The 18,121-nt window shown below is 39.0% G+C and overlaps 1 protein-coding gene across 1 annotated transcript in view; it reads left to right on the forward strand.

Moving 5' to 3' along the window:
• lonp2 (lon peptidase 2, peroxisomal) overlaps positions 1 to 18,121 on the forward strand; it is a 34,893-nt gene that overhangs the window by 5,304 nt on the left and 11,468 nt on the right. The window contains exons 2-11 of the mRNA XM_084733882.1: positions 80 to 215; positions 1,704 to 1,817; positions 2,765 to 2,896; positions 6,435 to 6,557; positions 6,648 to 6,811; positions 9,069 to 9,163; positions 11,759 to 11,877; positions 11,971 to 12,110; positions 15,436 to 15,577; positions 17,543 to 17,693. Coding sequence (XP_084590008.1) covers positions 80 to 215; positions 1,704 to 1,817; positions 2,765 to 2,896; positions 6,435 to 6,557; positions 6,648 to 6,811; positions 9,069 to 9,163; positions 11,759 to 11,877; positions 11,971 to 12,110; positions 15,436 to 15,577; positions 17,543 to 17,693 — 1,316 coding nt within the window. The remainder of the gene's footprint in view (positions 1 to 79; positions 216 to 1,703; positions 1,818 to 2,764; positions 2,897 to 6,434; positions 6,558 to 6,647; positions 6,812 to 9,068; positions 9,164 to 11,758; positions 11,878 to 11,970; positions 12,111 to 15,435; positions 15,578 to 17,542; positions 17,694 to 18,121) is intronic.

Genomic DNA, 18,121 nt, shown 5'->3' on the forward strand with positions numbered 1-18,121 from the left:
GAAGCTAATGGCAGGCTAAGATCCTTCTCTGTCATCACCCAGCTCCTCTGTCTCACTCTCATTTTCTGTCTCTCTGTAGAATCGGTACAGCAGGTATAGCAGTGCAGGTGGTGGGCAGTAACTGGCCGAAGCCCCACTACAGCCTCCTCATCACTGGATTGTGCCGCTTTAGGGTGTCTGCTCTACTTAAGGAGCGACCCTTTGTTCTGGCAGAGGTAAAACTCTTTTAATACCATATTTAAATGTAACAGACCCATCTGAGCTGAAGATGAACTTAAAGTTGCCCTGTGGAGATTTCTTGTAAACAAACACACAAACCCACATTGTGTGCAGCAAGCATCTCTGTTGCTCCTGGAAGATTTCAGTGTCGTGGACACATGAGAAAATTCTGTTACTGTGTTTCTTAAGTCTAAAGCAGCACTATACAAGAGTTGGTATTTTTTAGAGATTTAGTGTCTACAGTTTCAGACTGCAATTCACTGATAAACTGTTGTTGTAACAAACGTAAAAGTTGACAACTTTGCTAACACAGACAGTCACCAAGCCACAATACAGGGCATAACAAGCAGCTAATATTACTGACAAGTCCAACAGCAAAAAGGACAGCTCACATCTGTCTGACATTTTTATTTCATGAGCTCTCACCAGTGACTAACAGTCAGTCTGATGTTTGCTCTTGTCCAGTGGCTTCTTGCTTGATCGATCTCCCGTTCTTTTCTTAGCTTTCTTCTGCAACATTCTCTTCCGTCTCTTGGTCTTCGACTCTAGGCTGAGCCCGGTCACATTTGCCGCTCTTCTGGCTCCGGTTTGAGCATGACACTGCCTTTGCTCCCCGGTCTCTGTCCTGAATTCCTCCTTGCCGTCCAAAGCTCGAGTGCTCACAGTGTAAATGCCAACACTCCCCCGGTGCTCTGAGCTGAGCTAACTAGCTGAATGCAGTTAACTATCTGTCCATCAGGAAAGACAGAGGAAATGAAAGAGAAACCCAAAATATGGTCCAAAAATACTGACATAGTAGGCGGTGTGTGACTTACTTCTGTAAAGCTTTTTGACCAGTTTGGCACATTCTGGACAGGTAACTCTGAAATCCCTGATGAGGGCTTCACAGGCTGTTGGGAAGTTCAAGCCTTCATACTGTGGAGCACTGTCATCACAGCGAAGGCATCTCTCTTCCCGGGGCAATATCACAGGATAGATTTCAATATGTCAGACTTTTTCGAAGATTTTCCTGGTAAAAGACACAAAACTCCTAGTTAATGGAAATTCTGATTGTGTGTATCCTAAATGCAATTATTTTCTGGTAAAACTTTTTCTAAATTTTAAAAAATCCTGTATCATTTACATCTGTGTTTACATGCCTTTGCTCTTCTTCTTCCCTGCACATCTTGGTGCATCACCACCTGTTAATCAGTGAAATAAGCTGAAACCACTGGTGTGACTGTTTGTGTCACACATACGTGTTCGTCCTTGTGCGTACACAAAACCCAAGTCAGAAACTCCACAGGGCTACCTTTGATCTCCTCAGATTGTTATTTCTTGTCAACCTGTCAAAGGTTCATTTCTGATTGGAGGGCGTCATTATGAATAGCACCTTTTTTTTTTATAGGCGATATAAGACCTAAAACACCCTCCACTCAGCATTTCAGAAAATCAGATAAATGTGGCTACAGTATGAGTCTCTCTCTTTGCAAAACAAAATTCAGGTAGAGCAGCTGGATAAACTGGATCAGTACACGACCCCTGCAACAGCAGCTGTCACAGCAGAAGATGGAGAGTTGGGGGAGCTGTCCCAGAAGTTCTACCAGGCTGCTGTACAGGTGTGTGTGTGTGTGTGTGTGTGTGTGTGTGTGTGTGTGTGTGTGTGTGTGTGTGTGTGTGTGTGTGTGTGTGTGTGTGTGTGTGTGTGTGTGTGTGTATAAGTAGTAAAAAAGACAGTAACCCCAGAGTACTTGATTAAATTAATGGTTTGGCTTAAGGGTAAAAAAAATCACAAAATGACAATGCTGTTGGTACAGTAAAGTCAATATACTGATTCCACAGTTTTGCCAATAAAACAACAGGTTACAGTGGTTTCTACAGGTTTCTATGCATGAAGTTGTTTCTTGCGCACATCTGCAGCCAACTGAGACATATATTCTGTATCTTACCCTGTCCTACTTTCAGTGTACTGCACCCCTGTATAAAGTTCATCTAGTGTTTTCATCACTTCATACTTCATATTTATCTGTGCTTGTCATTTGTACCAGATCGTTACACCCCTGTTCATTTTCCCATGTATGCATATACACTATATTTATACAGTGTATAGACGTATATGGAGGATCTTTGGCACAAAATTTCCTCCAGCGTGAATAATGTTTCTTATCTTATCTTGTCGTGGGAACACCTGCAGGTTGCAGTTCAGTTGTATAGCACTTCCATAAGTTTAAGTACTTAATCAGGTGAGGACATCGGAAGGTTTCATGACTGTCTTCGCAATTTATGCCAGAGCTGGTCTCACTCCTGCCGGATGAACTCCTGAAACTCTGGGTGAAGAGCAAACTCTGGAATTTCTAAGTGTATCAAAATAACAAGAAACAGGCAACATTTGTCGTTAGAGCAATAAACTGTGATGGATTGGAACACGCTTAATTATGTCAGTAAATCTAACCCCATTGTGTGTGTGTGTGTGTGTGTGTGTGTGTGTGTGTGTGTGTGCGCGCGCGTGTGTGTGTGTGCGCGCGTGTGTGTGTGTGTGTGTGTGTGTGTGTGTGTGTGTGTGTAGTTGTTAGGTATGTTGGACATGTCTGTTCCAGTGGTGGCTAAGTTCAGACGTCTTCTGGACAGTCTGCCCAGAGAAACTCTGCCAGATGTGGTAGCCTCCATGATCCGCACCTCAAACAAGGAGAAACTACAGGTGAAGTGACTGTTGGGTCTGTTTTACCTAAAATTCAAACTAATTACAGTCCCTCAGGGATTTTTGTGGGCTGTTTTTGGGATTGTTGCAGCCTAAAACGATTTTAAGGCAGTGTGATGCATGTTTTTAGGCATTTTGGGGCAATTAAATTGCAGGAGCAATTGAAAACACCAAAAAGACTCCTGATTACAAAAACTCAGACAAAATCTGCTGTATTTGAAGATGAAGGAGTATACCTGGGACATATTGCACAAAAGTTAAATTCTTTTTGGAGCTCAAACACTGCTCAGTGAGGAATGTCAGTAATGATGACAAACCTTGTGTTTTTTTCAATACCTGTGGTAAAATAATGCAAAAAAGTAGAGAGTAATAAAACAAAACACTGAGTTGGTTCATTGAGATGTGCATGTGATGTTGGTAGAACGCACAGGGAGCAATGATGATCGGTTCAATTTGTGTAAAAGTTGCAGAGTTTGGACAAAATTGCAAGGCATGCAGAATTCATGGGTATTAGTTGAATTTGTGTAAACTGTTGCGATTACTAGAAAACAGTTAGAAGAAGGTCAAGTTTACAGCCACTGTAAGTTCAGTTTTTAATGTTATTACAGCATTAGTTATTAGTTATTACAGGCATTACATTTTTGTTGGTTGTCCATCTGTCCCGTTTTTGTGAAGGTGATATCTCAAGAACGTCTTAAGGGAATTTCCTCCAAATTTTGCACAAACGTTCACTAAGTTGGTCGCCGTTAAACTACCAATTATGACAAAATTATACACAAATATCTAACAGGTGATGATGTTTTATATTCAAAAGGTCAAAGGTCAACTTAACTGTGAAATCATGATGTTCAGCTCTCTATTAGTCCTCTGTCCTCCTCTGTAAAAATAGTCTGTAAGTGAAGACAGCATGTTTCTACCTGGAAATTTGTCACTGGAATCACACGTCAGTTTAATGAGAACTTCAGTTTGACCAAAATATACATTTAGTAACTTTTATTAAATTCCTTCAAAATCTTCACAAGATCTATTGTGTGAGTCTGGACAGACATGGATATAAATTAGCAGAGGCATACAACCACGAGGTCATAATTCTAGTTATCTAGACACAGTGTAGAAACAGAGTAGAAAAAAGGCATGTGTGTGACCCAGGTGTGTAAAGTTCCACTATTTAATTTGGCACCGGTTAGCCTCAGAGCTAAAACTGATGAAATGAGAGGATGCTTGTACATCATTTGTTTTCTTAGGCAGAGGAAATATTTGTGAAGCCTGCCTACATGGCCCTCATCCCATTACAACAGGATATATACCCTTGTTAACAGATGTGCTGCTCAGTTTGGAAGCAGTGGCACTTATTGCAGTTACTGTATATTTGTATTTATTTTATTTTTATTTTTTTTGCTTTAGTTTTTTGTTTTCAGTTTATTTTGATTTCCACAGTGGTTTTGATTGTTTCAGTTCAGTTTTTATGGTTTAAAAATGTTAAGTTTTAGTTTAGATTGTATAATTTTGATTTGTTTAAATTGAATCATAATATTGGAGTTATTAGTGAAGGGCAAGATTTAAGACAAAAAAATTTATTATACAAATATAATAATATAGCCTCTTCATGCCTGTTGTGTTGACAAATTTTACTAACTTGACAAAGAGTCAAGTTTACTTTTTATTTGCAGTGACAGTTTTCTCAGTTTCACACTTCTTTAAACCTTCCACCCTTTTCTCAAAACTGTAAACACAAAACCATGGCCTGATTGTTCTGGCAAAATCCAGAGACCATTTCATCTGTGCTCAGGACACCACTGTCTGATCCTACACACAGCCGGTCAGAATATAAGTTTACTGAGTAGTCCTTACACACTACACAAATAAACAGAAAACACTGTGTTCATGGCATGTACCTACAGAAAAAACTTTTTTGTGTATTATGAACACATTTTGCATTTTCAACAAAATATTTAAAAAGAAGTATATTCACAACTTAGCACAGAACATATTGCGTACTATAAGTACTGCAATTAATACAGTAATACAGACAAAAGATTAATTCTGTCTCAGCATCATGTCTTTGTGCTGGATCAGGCCAGAGGACTTACTGCCTACTCTGCATCACAGGCAACAAGGGAAAAACAGGGAGAAAAAACTACTGGGTTGAGGAAAGAGGAGTATACTGGAAGAGACTAATGAATTGCTGCTTGAGGTTGAAGCATGCATGTATCTAGATTCTGTTCTAGTCAGTTGTTTAATTAATATCATTAGGAACAAGTGAACAATTTTGAGTCGTCGTGTAGAAATTTTGCCAAAAGAGTGAATGATTGGACAAATGGGTTTTAGGGCACTGAGCATCTGGCCCAGAAAATGAGGTTTAATCATAGGCACAGTTTGGACTTTAAGGCTCTATAATCTATAAGAAATGTAATTTAAAGTTTTGTTTATCCAAAAATTCATGATACCAGCAGGAGCATATTCATATCCTGAGTATTATGCCTGTTGAGTGATGGAATATTGGAAGAATTACCAGAAGAGTCTGAACTCACACAAACTGCAAAACTTGACAGTAAACCAGATACAGACCCCAACTATTAGCGTCTATCCACAGATGAGCCTGCAGGCTCACTGATAGCAGCAAAACAAGTGACCCTTCATCTTTCTCTCTCTCACACGCACACACACACACACACACACACACACTGCACTATGTAGAAATGATTCCACAGTCCCAGGTTTGAATCTGTTTAGACGCACATCAGCTGAGCTGAGAGCGCACTGGATGCACTGGTTGTGTGCAATGCTTTGTGCATGTTTGAGAGGGGGAGGGAATGAGATTGCATGCATTGTCAGTTTTCCTGCCCCTGCAAACCTGTAGTATTTTCTAGTGAGTCGACCCACAACCTGCAGGTCCATCGACCTGTGCATCACTACAGGATACCAGACCATAACATTAGACCAGAACAGTGTTCCACTAGGGGGTTCGTGATGCCTCTAACTAAAAATGTTAACACTTTTAGGTTCTAGTTTTAGTAACCTTGGTGCACAGTGTCAAATACACAGCATTTCTGGATTTTAAGTCCATGTTGTGTAGGAAGATGTTTTAGCGTATTTCCACTCTTACTTGAAATGATCATTTTCAGACAATACAACAAACACTGTTGTCATCTGTTTAAAAAAAAGAAACATCTCTTCCTCTCCACCATGACTCCATGACTGTCAAGATTTCAGCTGAGTATACACATTTGAAATTGACGCATTTTTTTTGCAATGCGCAACTATCAGAAATAAAAGGAATGCATAAACTCTGAGGTTCTGAATGGAGCCGGCTTGATTCCCATGTGTGTGTGTTAATTGTAGCACATTCAGTGTCCCTAAGTCGGGTCTGGAGAGGGAGGGATGTGTTGGCTGCTACAGTCTGTTTTGAAGCTACCACTGGATGGTGCCAAAGAGAAAAAAACAGAAATAGCAGCCGCAGTGGAGTAGGTTTTATGTTTTTTAAAATGCTCTAAAATAAATGTATTTTGAAATCAGCTTGTCCGTGTGTGCTGTGAAGGTTCTAGATGCGGTGAGGTTGGAGGAGCGATTTAAGAAGGCTCTGCCCATGCTCACCAGACAGATAGAGGGACTCAAACTGTTGCAGAAAGCCAGGAAAATCAGTCCTGACAGTGAGAAGAGGGTAACTAACATTTCTATTCCTTTTTTTTTTCCTTTCAACAATGTCCGTGTTTTTGTTGCATATTCACCTTCCGACGTCTCATCTGCTCAGGTGTTATCAGTGCGTAAAGGTGGAGTGTTCCCGGGCCGGCAGTTCACCCTGGATGGGGAAGATGAAGATGAGGATGGTGATGACACTGCGGCCTTGGAGAGGAAGGTCCACGGGGCCAACATGCCTGAAGCTGCACTCAGAGTTTGCCTCAAAGAGCTCAAGAGGTGATTGTTTTTTACCCTGATTAAACCTTCAGCTCCTCCTTTATATCAAAACATGTTGTATAAACGTTACTTAGACGTTTGTGTTCACTCTGTTGTATCTTCAAAATATTTTTAACAGCTACAGATCAACTTAGGTCTTCATTGTTTGCATTGCATGCTTTCTTGGTCAACTTGACTACACAGTTCAAAAAAGTCTTATTAAAATTATTAAACTATTATACTAAAATACTTATTATTATGAAGTAAATTGCACAATGTAATGACTTTAGAATAATGACACCATCACCCCAAGGTGTAGCCTCGAGTCTGGACTCACAGATTTGATGACTTTAGACTCGACTTAACAAAATCAAAAAGCACAACTAGACTTAAACACAGATGTGTCATGACTTCAGACATGAGCCTTTTGACTTGAACATACTGAATAACTTTTCTCAAGCCCAAAGAAGAAGAGAATCAGTTTAATTCCCCATCATTTCCTGAATCAGCTTACACACTATTTATTGCCAGTAAGCTAACACATTTCCTTGATCCACTTTGTTTGAACAATTCTGACAGAGTCCAATCTAGTTGCAGGAGAGAACCATAGAAGTACTGATCCAACTTCTTTACTCAAGTGAAAGTGAAAAAGTATACACTCTGAAATGTACTAGTAGTATAAAAGTAAAAAGATCCTTTCTGAAGGACATTTCTATTGACTCGTTTCGTCTTGTTACATCGGTCATGTGTGATATGCACTGATAGACACACCAAGAAATCATCTTTTCTATGTGTTATTGTAGGCAGAGTGCAATGATGCAAAATTTTGAAAATTAATAATTCCCCTCAAATGCCTTAAAACTAAAGTAACAAGGCTGAAAATGTAAGGTGTAGAAAGAACAGATACTTGTGTTAATGTCAGGAATAAAAGTGAAAAGTGTTCAGAGGAATAAATTCTATAAATACAGATACCTGAAAACTCTACTTTAGTACAATAACAAAGTATTTGTACTTCATCACTACTCAGCTCAGTGTTACATTACTGAGCTCCAGTTGAAAAAAAAACATGATACTAAAGAGGCGTTCAACAAAAATGAATTGCAGTACGCAAAAGGTGTGGGTTGAAAATTACAGAAGAAGATGCAACAACTTCCAACTTTGTTATTTTAAGTTGTACAAAAAATAGTATTGTTGATGTCCTGTTGTTAAAGCGGCATTGCTTTTAATTAAGAGCTCATTTTGACTTGATTAGGACTTGAAACTCAAAGTTTGGGAGTTGACTTAAGACTTCTGACTTGCAAAACAATGACTTGATCTTACCTCTGCCATCTGCAATTGGACTGATTCCCTAAAAAACTGCACTTTGACTGTGTAGTTACGTCTGCCACTGGGTATGACCTCCTGGGAAAATGAAGGCTTGATCCCATCCCACTAAATTTCTATTTGCTCTCATGTCTTCATTATAGCTTAAATTAATGAATACATTCAGGCTTTTTATTCTAATCTTTTCTTCTACTCACCACTCCACCTTGATGCCAACCCCATGTAACCCTGTAACCATCAACCAGGCAGGAACCAATACTGAAACCATGTTTCTACTCTGTATGAAATTATTACAATTTCTCTTTATCTCTCCAGTGAACATGCTTCTTTATTTTCTCTTATTTCCAAACTGGTGTTGATCTTTTGATTATTTTCATGGAAATTTGGAAACAGGTGCAATGTGTTCTGTGTTGTCGGTTGTTGCTAGGCTTGCTAAAATACAGATCCATGTTCCACTTTTGGAGAGTTTTTGAGATATCGGCCATAGAGACGTCTGCCTTCTCTCCAATGTAATGGAACAAGATGGCACTTGTGTTGCAAAAAGTACAAAACATTTGAAAAACTCAAGGAAGTGTGCATCTACTCACTGACGAGAGGCTCATGCATGTTTCAGTATGGGATGTGAGCGTTGATGGTGTCCTCCTTGGCTGAGCTATAACTGCACACTTGCTCCTGCACAGTGATGCATTTGTAGTTTGATAGAAAAAGAGTAGTTCTGACATGAAACTCCTCACAACAAGGTCTGTGGATTATCTGGACTAACTGGGTCATGATTTATGCAGAGTAGGCAGACATCGGTATGGATGATAAGGACAATAACTCTGCAACTTACATCAAAATTATCTAGATGAATAAACAGCACTACAGGTAAGGTCTTTTTTTTTGTTTCTGAGGTGAGGAAAAAAAAGGCACAGTCAGATGAGTGTTGCGTTTAATGTCATTCGTCTGTGTTTAGATTGAAGAAGATGCCTCAGTCCATGCCTGAGTACGCCCTGACCAGAAACTACTTGGATCTAATGGTAGAACTACCATGGAGCAAAAGCACCAAAGGTAAAAAATAAAATAAAATAAAATAAAAGAGTTCAGGTCTACCTACACACAGATGTCAGATGCCTTAGACAGTCTTCAGCTTTGTCTGTGGATCACGGCCAATTATAACTGACACGGGTGTAAAAACATGCGTAATAGTTTTGGCATTGTTGGAACTCGCATATTCTTTCACTTTTAATAGAGCTAAGCTAATGGAATCTCCCTGCCACATGTTTAAGCAATGCCGAACATGTGGTGGCCGAAAGATTGTGGTGATAACTATGTTGAATATTTTAATGTAATCAGTCTCGTATTTTTCTGCTGCACTGCATTTACTTTGAAGCTGTCTCCTGGAGCTCTCTGTTGTCTTTGGTCTGACTGAAACAATTAACATCAAAATGAGGTTTTCACAAAAAAAGGAATTCTCAGTATTGAGATGAATAAACATAGTAAGAGAAAAAGAGAAAAAGCAAGTGCAAGAAACATCAGTCAAAAATAGAAAAATTAGGGATGAGGAGGAGGTAAGAGTCCATGTCAGTGTGGATCTTGGGCCTCATTGATGAGCTTAGCAACAAACAGCAGACAGACAAAGTCGCTGGTGAACATGAGAAGCTTTTAGCAACAGAAGGAGCCAAATGTTTTACTCAGCAGCAGATGAAGAGAAAAAGCTAAAAGGAGAGTGATAATTAGACTTACATTCATCAAGTTGTCAGAAACATGACTCCAAATGAAGGGACTGTCGCTCTGTATCTGCGGGGTCCAGCTATGAACCCACGCTCATTTCCATCGCAATTCAAAGGCAGTAATCTTACATGCACAGATACAGTACCAGGCAAAGATGAGACGTATCAGTGGTGGCCAGCCACAGTATGAGAATGTCCTCAGCATGTGACAAACACACAGACGTAATAACATTTGTGTTAGACACATGGTGTTTGTCACCGCTTTGCTTTGTCTCTGCTGCTGATCACAGAGGGCTTCTGAAACAAATAACCTCAGATCAGTGGAGACTTGAAAATATGAGATGGGGTTTGATCATTTTCAGGGTGGGAGATTTGGGAGATTTGGCTGTACCCATGGCAACTTGTTGCTACTGGCACTTCTTCCTCTTCCTCTTTCTTAAAGGTATAGTCAGGATTTTTTTAGTCAGTGTATTATTTATAGTAGATGGCTGCACAAAGTTGTCCATGCTTTTATCTCTTCCTGCTGAGACTACTGTAATGCACTTTATGCCGGTATCAGCCAGAGCTCCCTCCATCGACTTCATCTGGTGCAGAATTTTAACAGAAAATACAAACACATTACTACATTATTACATTATTCCCTATTGATTTTAAAATTCTTTTGTTAACTTTTAAAGCTTTAAATTGTTTCACCATTGCATATATTTATTATATAAGAGACCTATTGACTTGATATGTGCATGGATGGTCTCTGGTATCCATAGATACAGCTCTGCTGGTTAGTCCCAGATCCTGGCTTATGACTAAAGGTGACCAGGCCCCATCTCCCTATTGATAGACTACATCATTAGCGTTTTCAAAAATCCTCTCTTAAAATCCTCTTTTATAGGAAGGCATTCATGAATTGTTGCTGAAGTCAAAAGGTTTTATTACTGTCCTCTGGCCAAATGATTCTGTCCCTCAATCTTTTGAGATCCTTGTGTTGTTTTTATTTGGCCTCTCTTTGTCTACAGTATTTTTTATCTGTGTTATTTTATCTGCTGTTTTTTTTTTTATTGTGTTGGCTTTTTTATTGTTTTTTTTTCTGTGAAGCACTTTTTGACCTTGCTAAGAAAAGTGCTAAATCAATAAAGTTTATTACCATTATAATATGGCACCTGGCACACCCCCAGTTTGCAGAAACCGCTGGAGTACTGGTGTAGGAAGCTAAACAATGTACTGCTGTGGACAGGGTCAGCAACAAAAGGTAATTTAGACACCTAAAACATCAATATCAGTTCAAGTGTACACTATATTTAGAATATTTTCACAGCTTGACCTTACCATCAGTCAGCTTTTTCGGGTGGGGAAACTGCTGTTGTATAAGCTCAATATCACTCACTCCAACCAACCAGACTCCTTTAGTAAAAACAGCAGTTTTACCTTGCACAGGAGTTGCTGGTCTACCGCTGCCTTGATCAGTTGGTTTGATTGTGTCATTGTGTGACTTATGTGAATCCGAACCAGCCAAAGTCACACAATAATGACAATCAAACCAACTGATCAAGGCAGCAGTAGACCAGCAGCTCCTGTTTTCTGAGAGGTAAAATTGACGTTTTTGCTTGTTGGTGTGGAGAGAGCAATATTTGGCTTATGTGATGGCTTTTTCTTGTCAGAAAAGGCTGGAAATGTTCTAAATTATATAGATTTTTTGTAGGTGGCTAAAATACGTTTTGCTGCTGACCCTGTCCACATTGCTTTGCTTCCATCCTGGAGCCCATCTCTGCTTCTTCAGACTGGGGGCTGCGAAACACCATCTACTGTTGTTAAATCATCCCTCTGTTTGTCCCACCTCAATGTCTTCATCTTAACTGACTGTATTGTTTTCTCTTTCTTTCTTTGATCCCTCCATCTCATCCACATTCACCCCACCCAACCCACACACACTCTTCAGACTGCCTGGACATCCGAGCTGCTCGTACTCTATTGGACAACGATCACTATGCCATGGACAAGCTGAAGAGACGCGTGTTGGAGTACCTGGCTGTTAGACAGCTGAAGACCTCACTGAAGGTGCTTCTCACAGATCTTTTTGGCCAAACATATACAGACTAAAAGTTTTTAGATTTCCATAATGTTTCATATTTGTGTCTGCTCTGTCTTTAGGGCCCAATCCTCTGCTTTGTGGGACCCCCAGGTGTGGGCAAGACCAGTGTGGGACGCTCCATAGCCAGGACTCTGGGCAGAGAGTTTCACCGCATCGCTTTGGGAGGCGTCTGTGACCAGTCTGACATCCGAGGACACAGGTATGCTCATAAGATAGCAAGTTATGTAGTTATGTTAGTGTTGGTATTATTTGCTAGAACATGATTTGTCCAAATTCTCAAGAATGGGTGCTTAAAGAGAAACAGAATAGCTCAGAATAGCAGTGATTCATCTTTTGAAAATTCAGTATTTTCTGAACTTGCAGGCAGGTCTTTGTTCTTATGCAGCGTGTCATTTTGTAATTTGGTTTCAGTCACACGGATCATTGAAACATTAACTGTAACAATGTGCCACAGCAGTTTGAGTGTATTGTTTTGATGGTGGAGCTCACATTGGCTCTGTGGATGTGTTCTGGAGCACATCACTGTCTGCTGCAGAGCAGATGGAAAAGTATGGCATCATATTTTAGTCATGTCAAGGTCTGTATAGAGAGTATGAGAAAAAAAGAAAATAGCATATAGAAAAATATTTCACTTCTCTCACTTCATCTTTTTTCCAATATTTAAATCAGAATTTCTAAAAATAGTGTAATAGAGTATTATTTATGGTGTTTGGAGCAGCTGGCCAGCACAGCCAAAATGTTTACCACTGTGTGAGAGACCGAAGGCCAGAGTGAGCTTTGTGTCTTTGAAAGCAAGGAAAGACAGCAATGACAGCAATATCTTTGTATTGCATAAATACTGTACATAGATTCATAACTGACCACATATTAAGTTTGTCTGAGCATTTCTGTATTATGCAGTGATGTAGTTATCAGAAAAGTAAAGTGACCGCTTAGGGAAACCAAACCTTTATGGATGTGTCAGTAATGAATAAACAAGGAAGCACAGGCACCATGAAAATGAAGTTACTTAGCCTTTTGCTTGTTTTTCATATCTTATTTGTAAAAGAGACTACAAAGGAAGTGGACAGCAGTAATGTGATATTATTTTTTCTATATGTTAAGGGAAAACGATATGAGTTTAGGTAGCACTGATTAGTTTACTTCCTCTTTAGACAGAACGTCGTCCAACTTTATGAGCTACAGTACCTAGCTACAAACTTCTGGTACGTATTTGGCAACATAATAACATCCATCAGGGGATCTTCAGGTTTTGGTGACTGAGCGCCAATTCAGAGAGCCAGTATATCGTGGGATTTGTGATTTGACTCATAATTGAATTTAAATCTAAACTTCTCAGTACTAAAACCACCTCCAGATGAGGCAGATCACTTTATTTATCCCCTGAGGTCTAACAAAGTCAGACTTTATTCATTTTTTGGTGGCTATTCCATCTCACTTCCCCATGAAACTGCTAAGTTGCTCACCAAAGCACTAGCATTGATGAGGGAACGCAATTCTTGCGACTCTCACGAGGTAACACTAGTTGCCATGAAGCCACTGACTTTATACAAGTTGTCATTTGAACCTGTGAGACACTTGTTAGGGTTGCACGCTTTGACGCAGTAGCTCAGTGTTGTATTAAATATAGACTGCTGACATTGAAAGTCTTGAAATGATATGATTATGTTAACAGTTGGATTTTAAAGCCATTTATTTATGTAATAACCATCTAGCTATTTGTACTCAATATGGTCTGAACAATCCTCTGAAAAGTCTGGAACTTTGAGTCAACAAAAGTCTGAAATATTAAAATAGAAAATGTGTAGAAACCTTGATCCTTGGTAGGGCGGGGTACCATTTTAAAAAGTTCCAATACCAGTACCATTAAAGTGGTACTGATACCAATGGAGTACTTCATTCAATGCCCTTTTTTTGAAGGTTCCTTTTTCTAAAGAACGCTGTGAGCGAAACCATACACATTTTTTTTTTCTAGATTGGGGTAGAGAAAGGATTGAATGCAGGTACGACCGCAGAAGTTCCGAGGCTACTTGGTACTGGGTTATTTTGATCAATACCTTAAAGGTATTGAGTACCGATACCAAGCCCCACTCATTAATTAAGCATGTGGATTACATTCCAAATCATCACGCTGACAAAATTAAGCACAGCTAAAAGACTCTCTTGTAAAGAAAGAATGAAATTATTTCTTTATTCATGGCTTTAGCTTGGAAAATCACACCATGCCTGGACGTCCATCTGTGTGTTATTCTAAAGAGTGATTATTAAAAACACAGATGTGCATGTTACAGCCCCGTAGATGAAAGGCAGCAGAGCTTCCACCCTGAGGTGAAGACATTTATAAGATCTGGCAGCACATCAGTGATAGAACCTCTACATTCAGACATGACATAACGTGTCCTCTGGCAACTAAACCACGCTGACAAATTACAACATCAGAGGCAGATATGATGGAGACTTAAATGTCAATTACGCCAGGAACAGTTAAATCAATTTTGTTGTAACCCCAGAAAAACATCAGCTTTGTTTAGCTGCAGAAGGACGTCATCAGTAATTTTCAGTGTGGAATTGAACTGTTATCTTGACACATTTGGACTTTTTATTTAGAAAATAGAAGATAAGTTGCAGGATTAAAAGAGTGCTGTGGAGTTTCTCACATCATATATCAAATAAAATTTACTGCAACACAAACAAAATCATAATGAACTCCAGTTTATTGATTAACTGACAGAGTCTATTTATTATTTGTAACCTGAGTCAGTAAAAAAATCATTAGAGTTCAGCAGTTCAGCCTTGCTTTGATCAGTCTGTTAACCGCCTCCGTCAGAGATGAGTCTGAGCTGTACCAAAACACACACACAGACGCTCTGTTGTGTGTGTGCAAGAACAAGGTGTTAGTTTCGATTGACAGGCGAGGTATTGGAGCCGATACCTTTTTGTGAGTGTGTGCAGCAGAGAGGTGAGCAGGGCAGCAGAGTTCATCTCAGATTGCAGGGCAGATGCTGGTATTTTAAAAGAAGGGTAAACAGAGTTGAGTCTCCTTCTCTGAGCCAGATGAGAAACATGTGTCCGGCATACCAACAGCAGGAGTCCCAGAGATAAAGATGATAGTTCTTCAACGGTTGATTTTACAATTTGTTCAACTGAAAAAAAAAAATCTCTCCAGTAGTTTCTTATTAACGGTTTTGTGGTTTTATAGTTTCTTCTTTGTGTTTTAGAGTTTCTTTGAAGCCCAGAAACTTGATATTTCATGCTTTCTGCTTGTAAACACTTGAAACTTGCTTTTATTTGTCACGGAGAACGTGTCAATGTTTTTTTCAAGGTTTTATTATCGTTGTGTGGTCATGCAAGTCAGCACCAGCATGACCACAAAATAACAACATGGGATGTCGAAAATTAAATGTAGACAAGACACAATGTTCACCTTGACATACAGTGTATGAAGTATTTCTGTAGAACGTAGTTCTTTTTCAGTTTATTTGAAACATTTAGGTCAGTAATTGAAATCCTGCCCGTTTCTCCAGACGTACATATGTTGGGAGCATGCCCGGCCGCATCATCAATGGTTTGAAGACGGTAGGCGTCAATAATCCGGTGTTCCTCCTCGATGAAGTGGACAAACTTGGGAAGAGCCTGCAAGGAGACCCTGCAGCTGCACTGCTGGAGGTCAGCACTGTTTCTCTCGCTCAGATGATGTGTGTAGCACCCTCAGATGTCTTCACAAAAAAAAACCTTGATATGCTCTCCACCTAACCTGTCCCCAGGGTTGCTCTGGTTCTGTGTCCTGCAACTGCCCTGAATTCTACTTTCAACTGTCCCAGACTTTCTAACTGTTGTCTCAAATTGGCTCAAGAGCAGCTTCTTCTCTCAGGCTGTGTTCATCCTCAGAACTCCACCTTATTAATTCATTTGTTTTTCTGTTCTAACTGAATCAATCAGTCAGTGGGAACTACAGCAGAAACCCCTTTTTTCCACCTTGTCAGATAATAATTGACCTTGTATCTGTCTTTTTTTCATTCTGAACTTGATGCTCATTAAACCTTTTCTTTAGAGGACAAGTACAATTACATACGTTTAACAGTACAGTTATTATTGAGACACTTTTATACACTGCACAATATCTGACTTGTGAGAGAACACATGTACTGACAGTGATCATTGTGGGTCAACACTGCATGCCAACCTTCACTCTACACTCATCTCTATAAACAAATGTCAGCAGATGAATGCAAACTTCAGTCCCTACAGGAAGTTGCAATATTGTGATCGTGACAATTCATGCAAATTCAACCAATCCCTGTGAAGTCTGCACATTGCAGTTTTGTCTAATCACTGCAACTTTTTCTCAAATCATAGTAGCTTGCCACAAGTTCCACCAATCATAGCGGTGCCCTGTGAAAAATCATACATGTACATCTCAGTGAACCAGCTTACTGTTTTATTATTTACAGTTTTTTGAATTGCTTTTTGTGTTTGTCATTGTTATTGACATTTATCAGTGCTCTGTGCACTTTTATGTTTTATCATTTTGTGTTCTGTTTTAACTGTGAGCTCCAAAAAGATTTTTCTCCAGGTGCACTTCTGCATTTACAAAGAAAACACCAATGAATTAAGAAAAGAAAGGAAAAAAAAACAATTTTGTTTTTGCAATTTTCACTTGATCTCACAGTTTCATTGCAAATTAATGTCTAAAACATACATCACAATTTTTTTTCGAAAAGGTGCCATGAAATCAGGCATTTTAGGTGACATCAATCCCCCCAAAAAAATCACGAAATCCTGGAAGGACTGAGAATCTGTAGGCATATTGAGATGTATGAATTCTACATCACTATCAGACAATTCGTCGATGGGATGAGATTTGGAAGATACTCTGAGACTTGGCTGCCCTCAGGTCTACTGCTGCTAGCTGGATGGATACACCTTGTCTTAGCTGACAATAACGCAAAGATACAACACTGCTTATTTTTTAAAAAGTTACTACAAATATAGACATACATTTTTAACTTTTAACTTTAAAAAAAAATAAGCAGCGTTAATGATTATTTTCATACTCAATTAATCAGTTTATTATTTTCTTGATTAATGATTGATACTTGTTTATTTTAAAATGCCAGAAAATGTTGATCAGTGTTTTTTTTACCAAAGCCCAAGATGACGTCCTCAAATGCCTTGTTTTGTCAGAGAGGAGTAAAGAAACCAGAAAAATAGTCACATTTAAGAAGCTGAATCAGATAATTTTAACTTTTATCTTTTAAAAAATTACTCAAAAAAATGATAATAAAAAATAAAAAATTTAATATTGAATAATTGTTGTGACTCTACATATTACACAGACATTTCGTGGGGCAAGTGAAAATTGTATAGTTATACAGGTTCCCAGGTGTGCATTAAAACAATACACCTTTGTTAGTAACTGACTTTGAGTGATTGAACGAGTCAGCTGTCATTTATATTCACTGTAGAAGTGTTCACTTGTCACCTAATTAAGTTTTAATATTTTTTTGAGATGTAACCATTTAGATTCTCAACGTGTGGTTTATTTATCCAAATAACACTTCTGGACTGAGTGCACTCTTCTAGTTAAACACTAAAAACACACACTGAAACGGTCTCTATGTGTTCCCTTAGGTCCTGGACCCAGAACAGAACCACAGCTTCACAGACCATTACCTCAACGTGGCCTTCGACCTCTCCCAAGTGCTCTTTATTGCCACTGCAAACACCACAGCGACCATTCCCCCAGCACTGCTGGACAGGATGGAGGTGCTGCAGGTACCAGGTGGGTTTAGGTGCAGAGACACAGGCTCGTTTCCATTTGATCAAACCACACCACATTTATATGAACCAAACAACACCTTCACTGTCACCACAGTATAAAATAAGATGAGATAGGATAATCCTCTCTTTGTCCCACAGTGGGAAAATTTGCAGTGTTACAACAGAAAGGTGGACAGCAAAATAAAAAGAAGCATCAATAAAAACAAATAAATAAACAAGCAATATAAACAGTAAGTAAGTAACAGTAAGATTTGTAAAAATGAGAACAGTATAGACAAGAGGAAATATGATATACATGAATAATATGGCAATTGATGGTAAAACAATCTGTTATTCTCTAAAACCTGTCAAAGATAACAGAGTGTTGTGCAAAGCCTAAAGAATATCCATGTATCTTAGTCCAAGATCAAAACAGAAGAGCACTGAATC

Source organism: Lutjanus erythropterus, chromosome 13 (genome assembly GCF_056507025.1).
Source record: "Lutjanus erythropterus isolate fLutEry1 chromosome 13, fLutEry1.hap2, whole genome shotgun sequence".
NCBI classification, from domain to species: Eukaryota; Metazoa; Chordata; class Actinopteri; order Lutjaniformes; family Lutjanidae; genus Lutjanus; species Lutjanus erythropterus.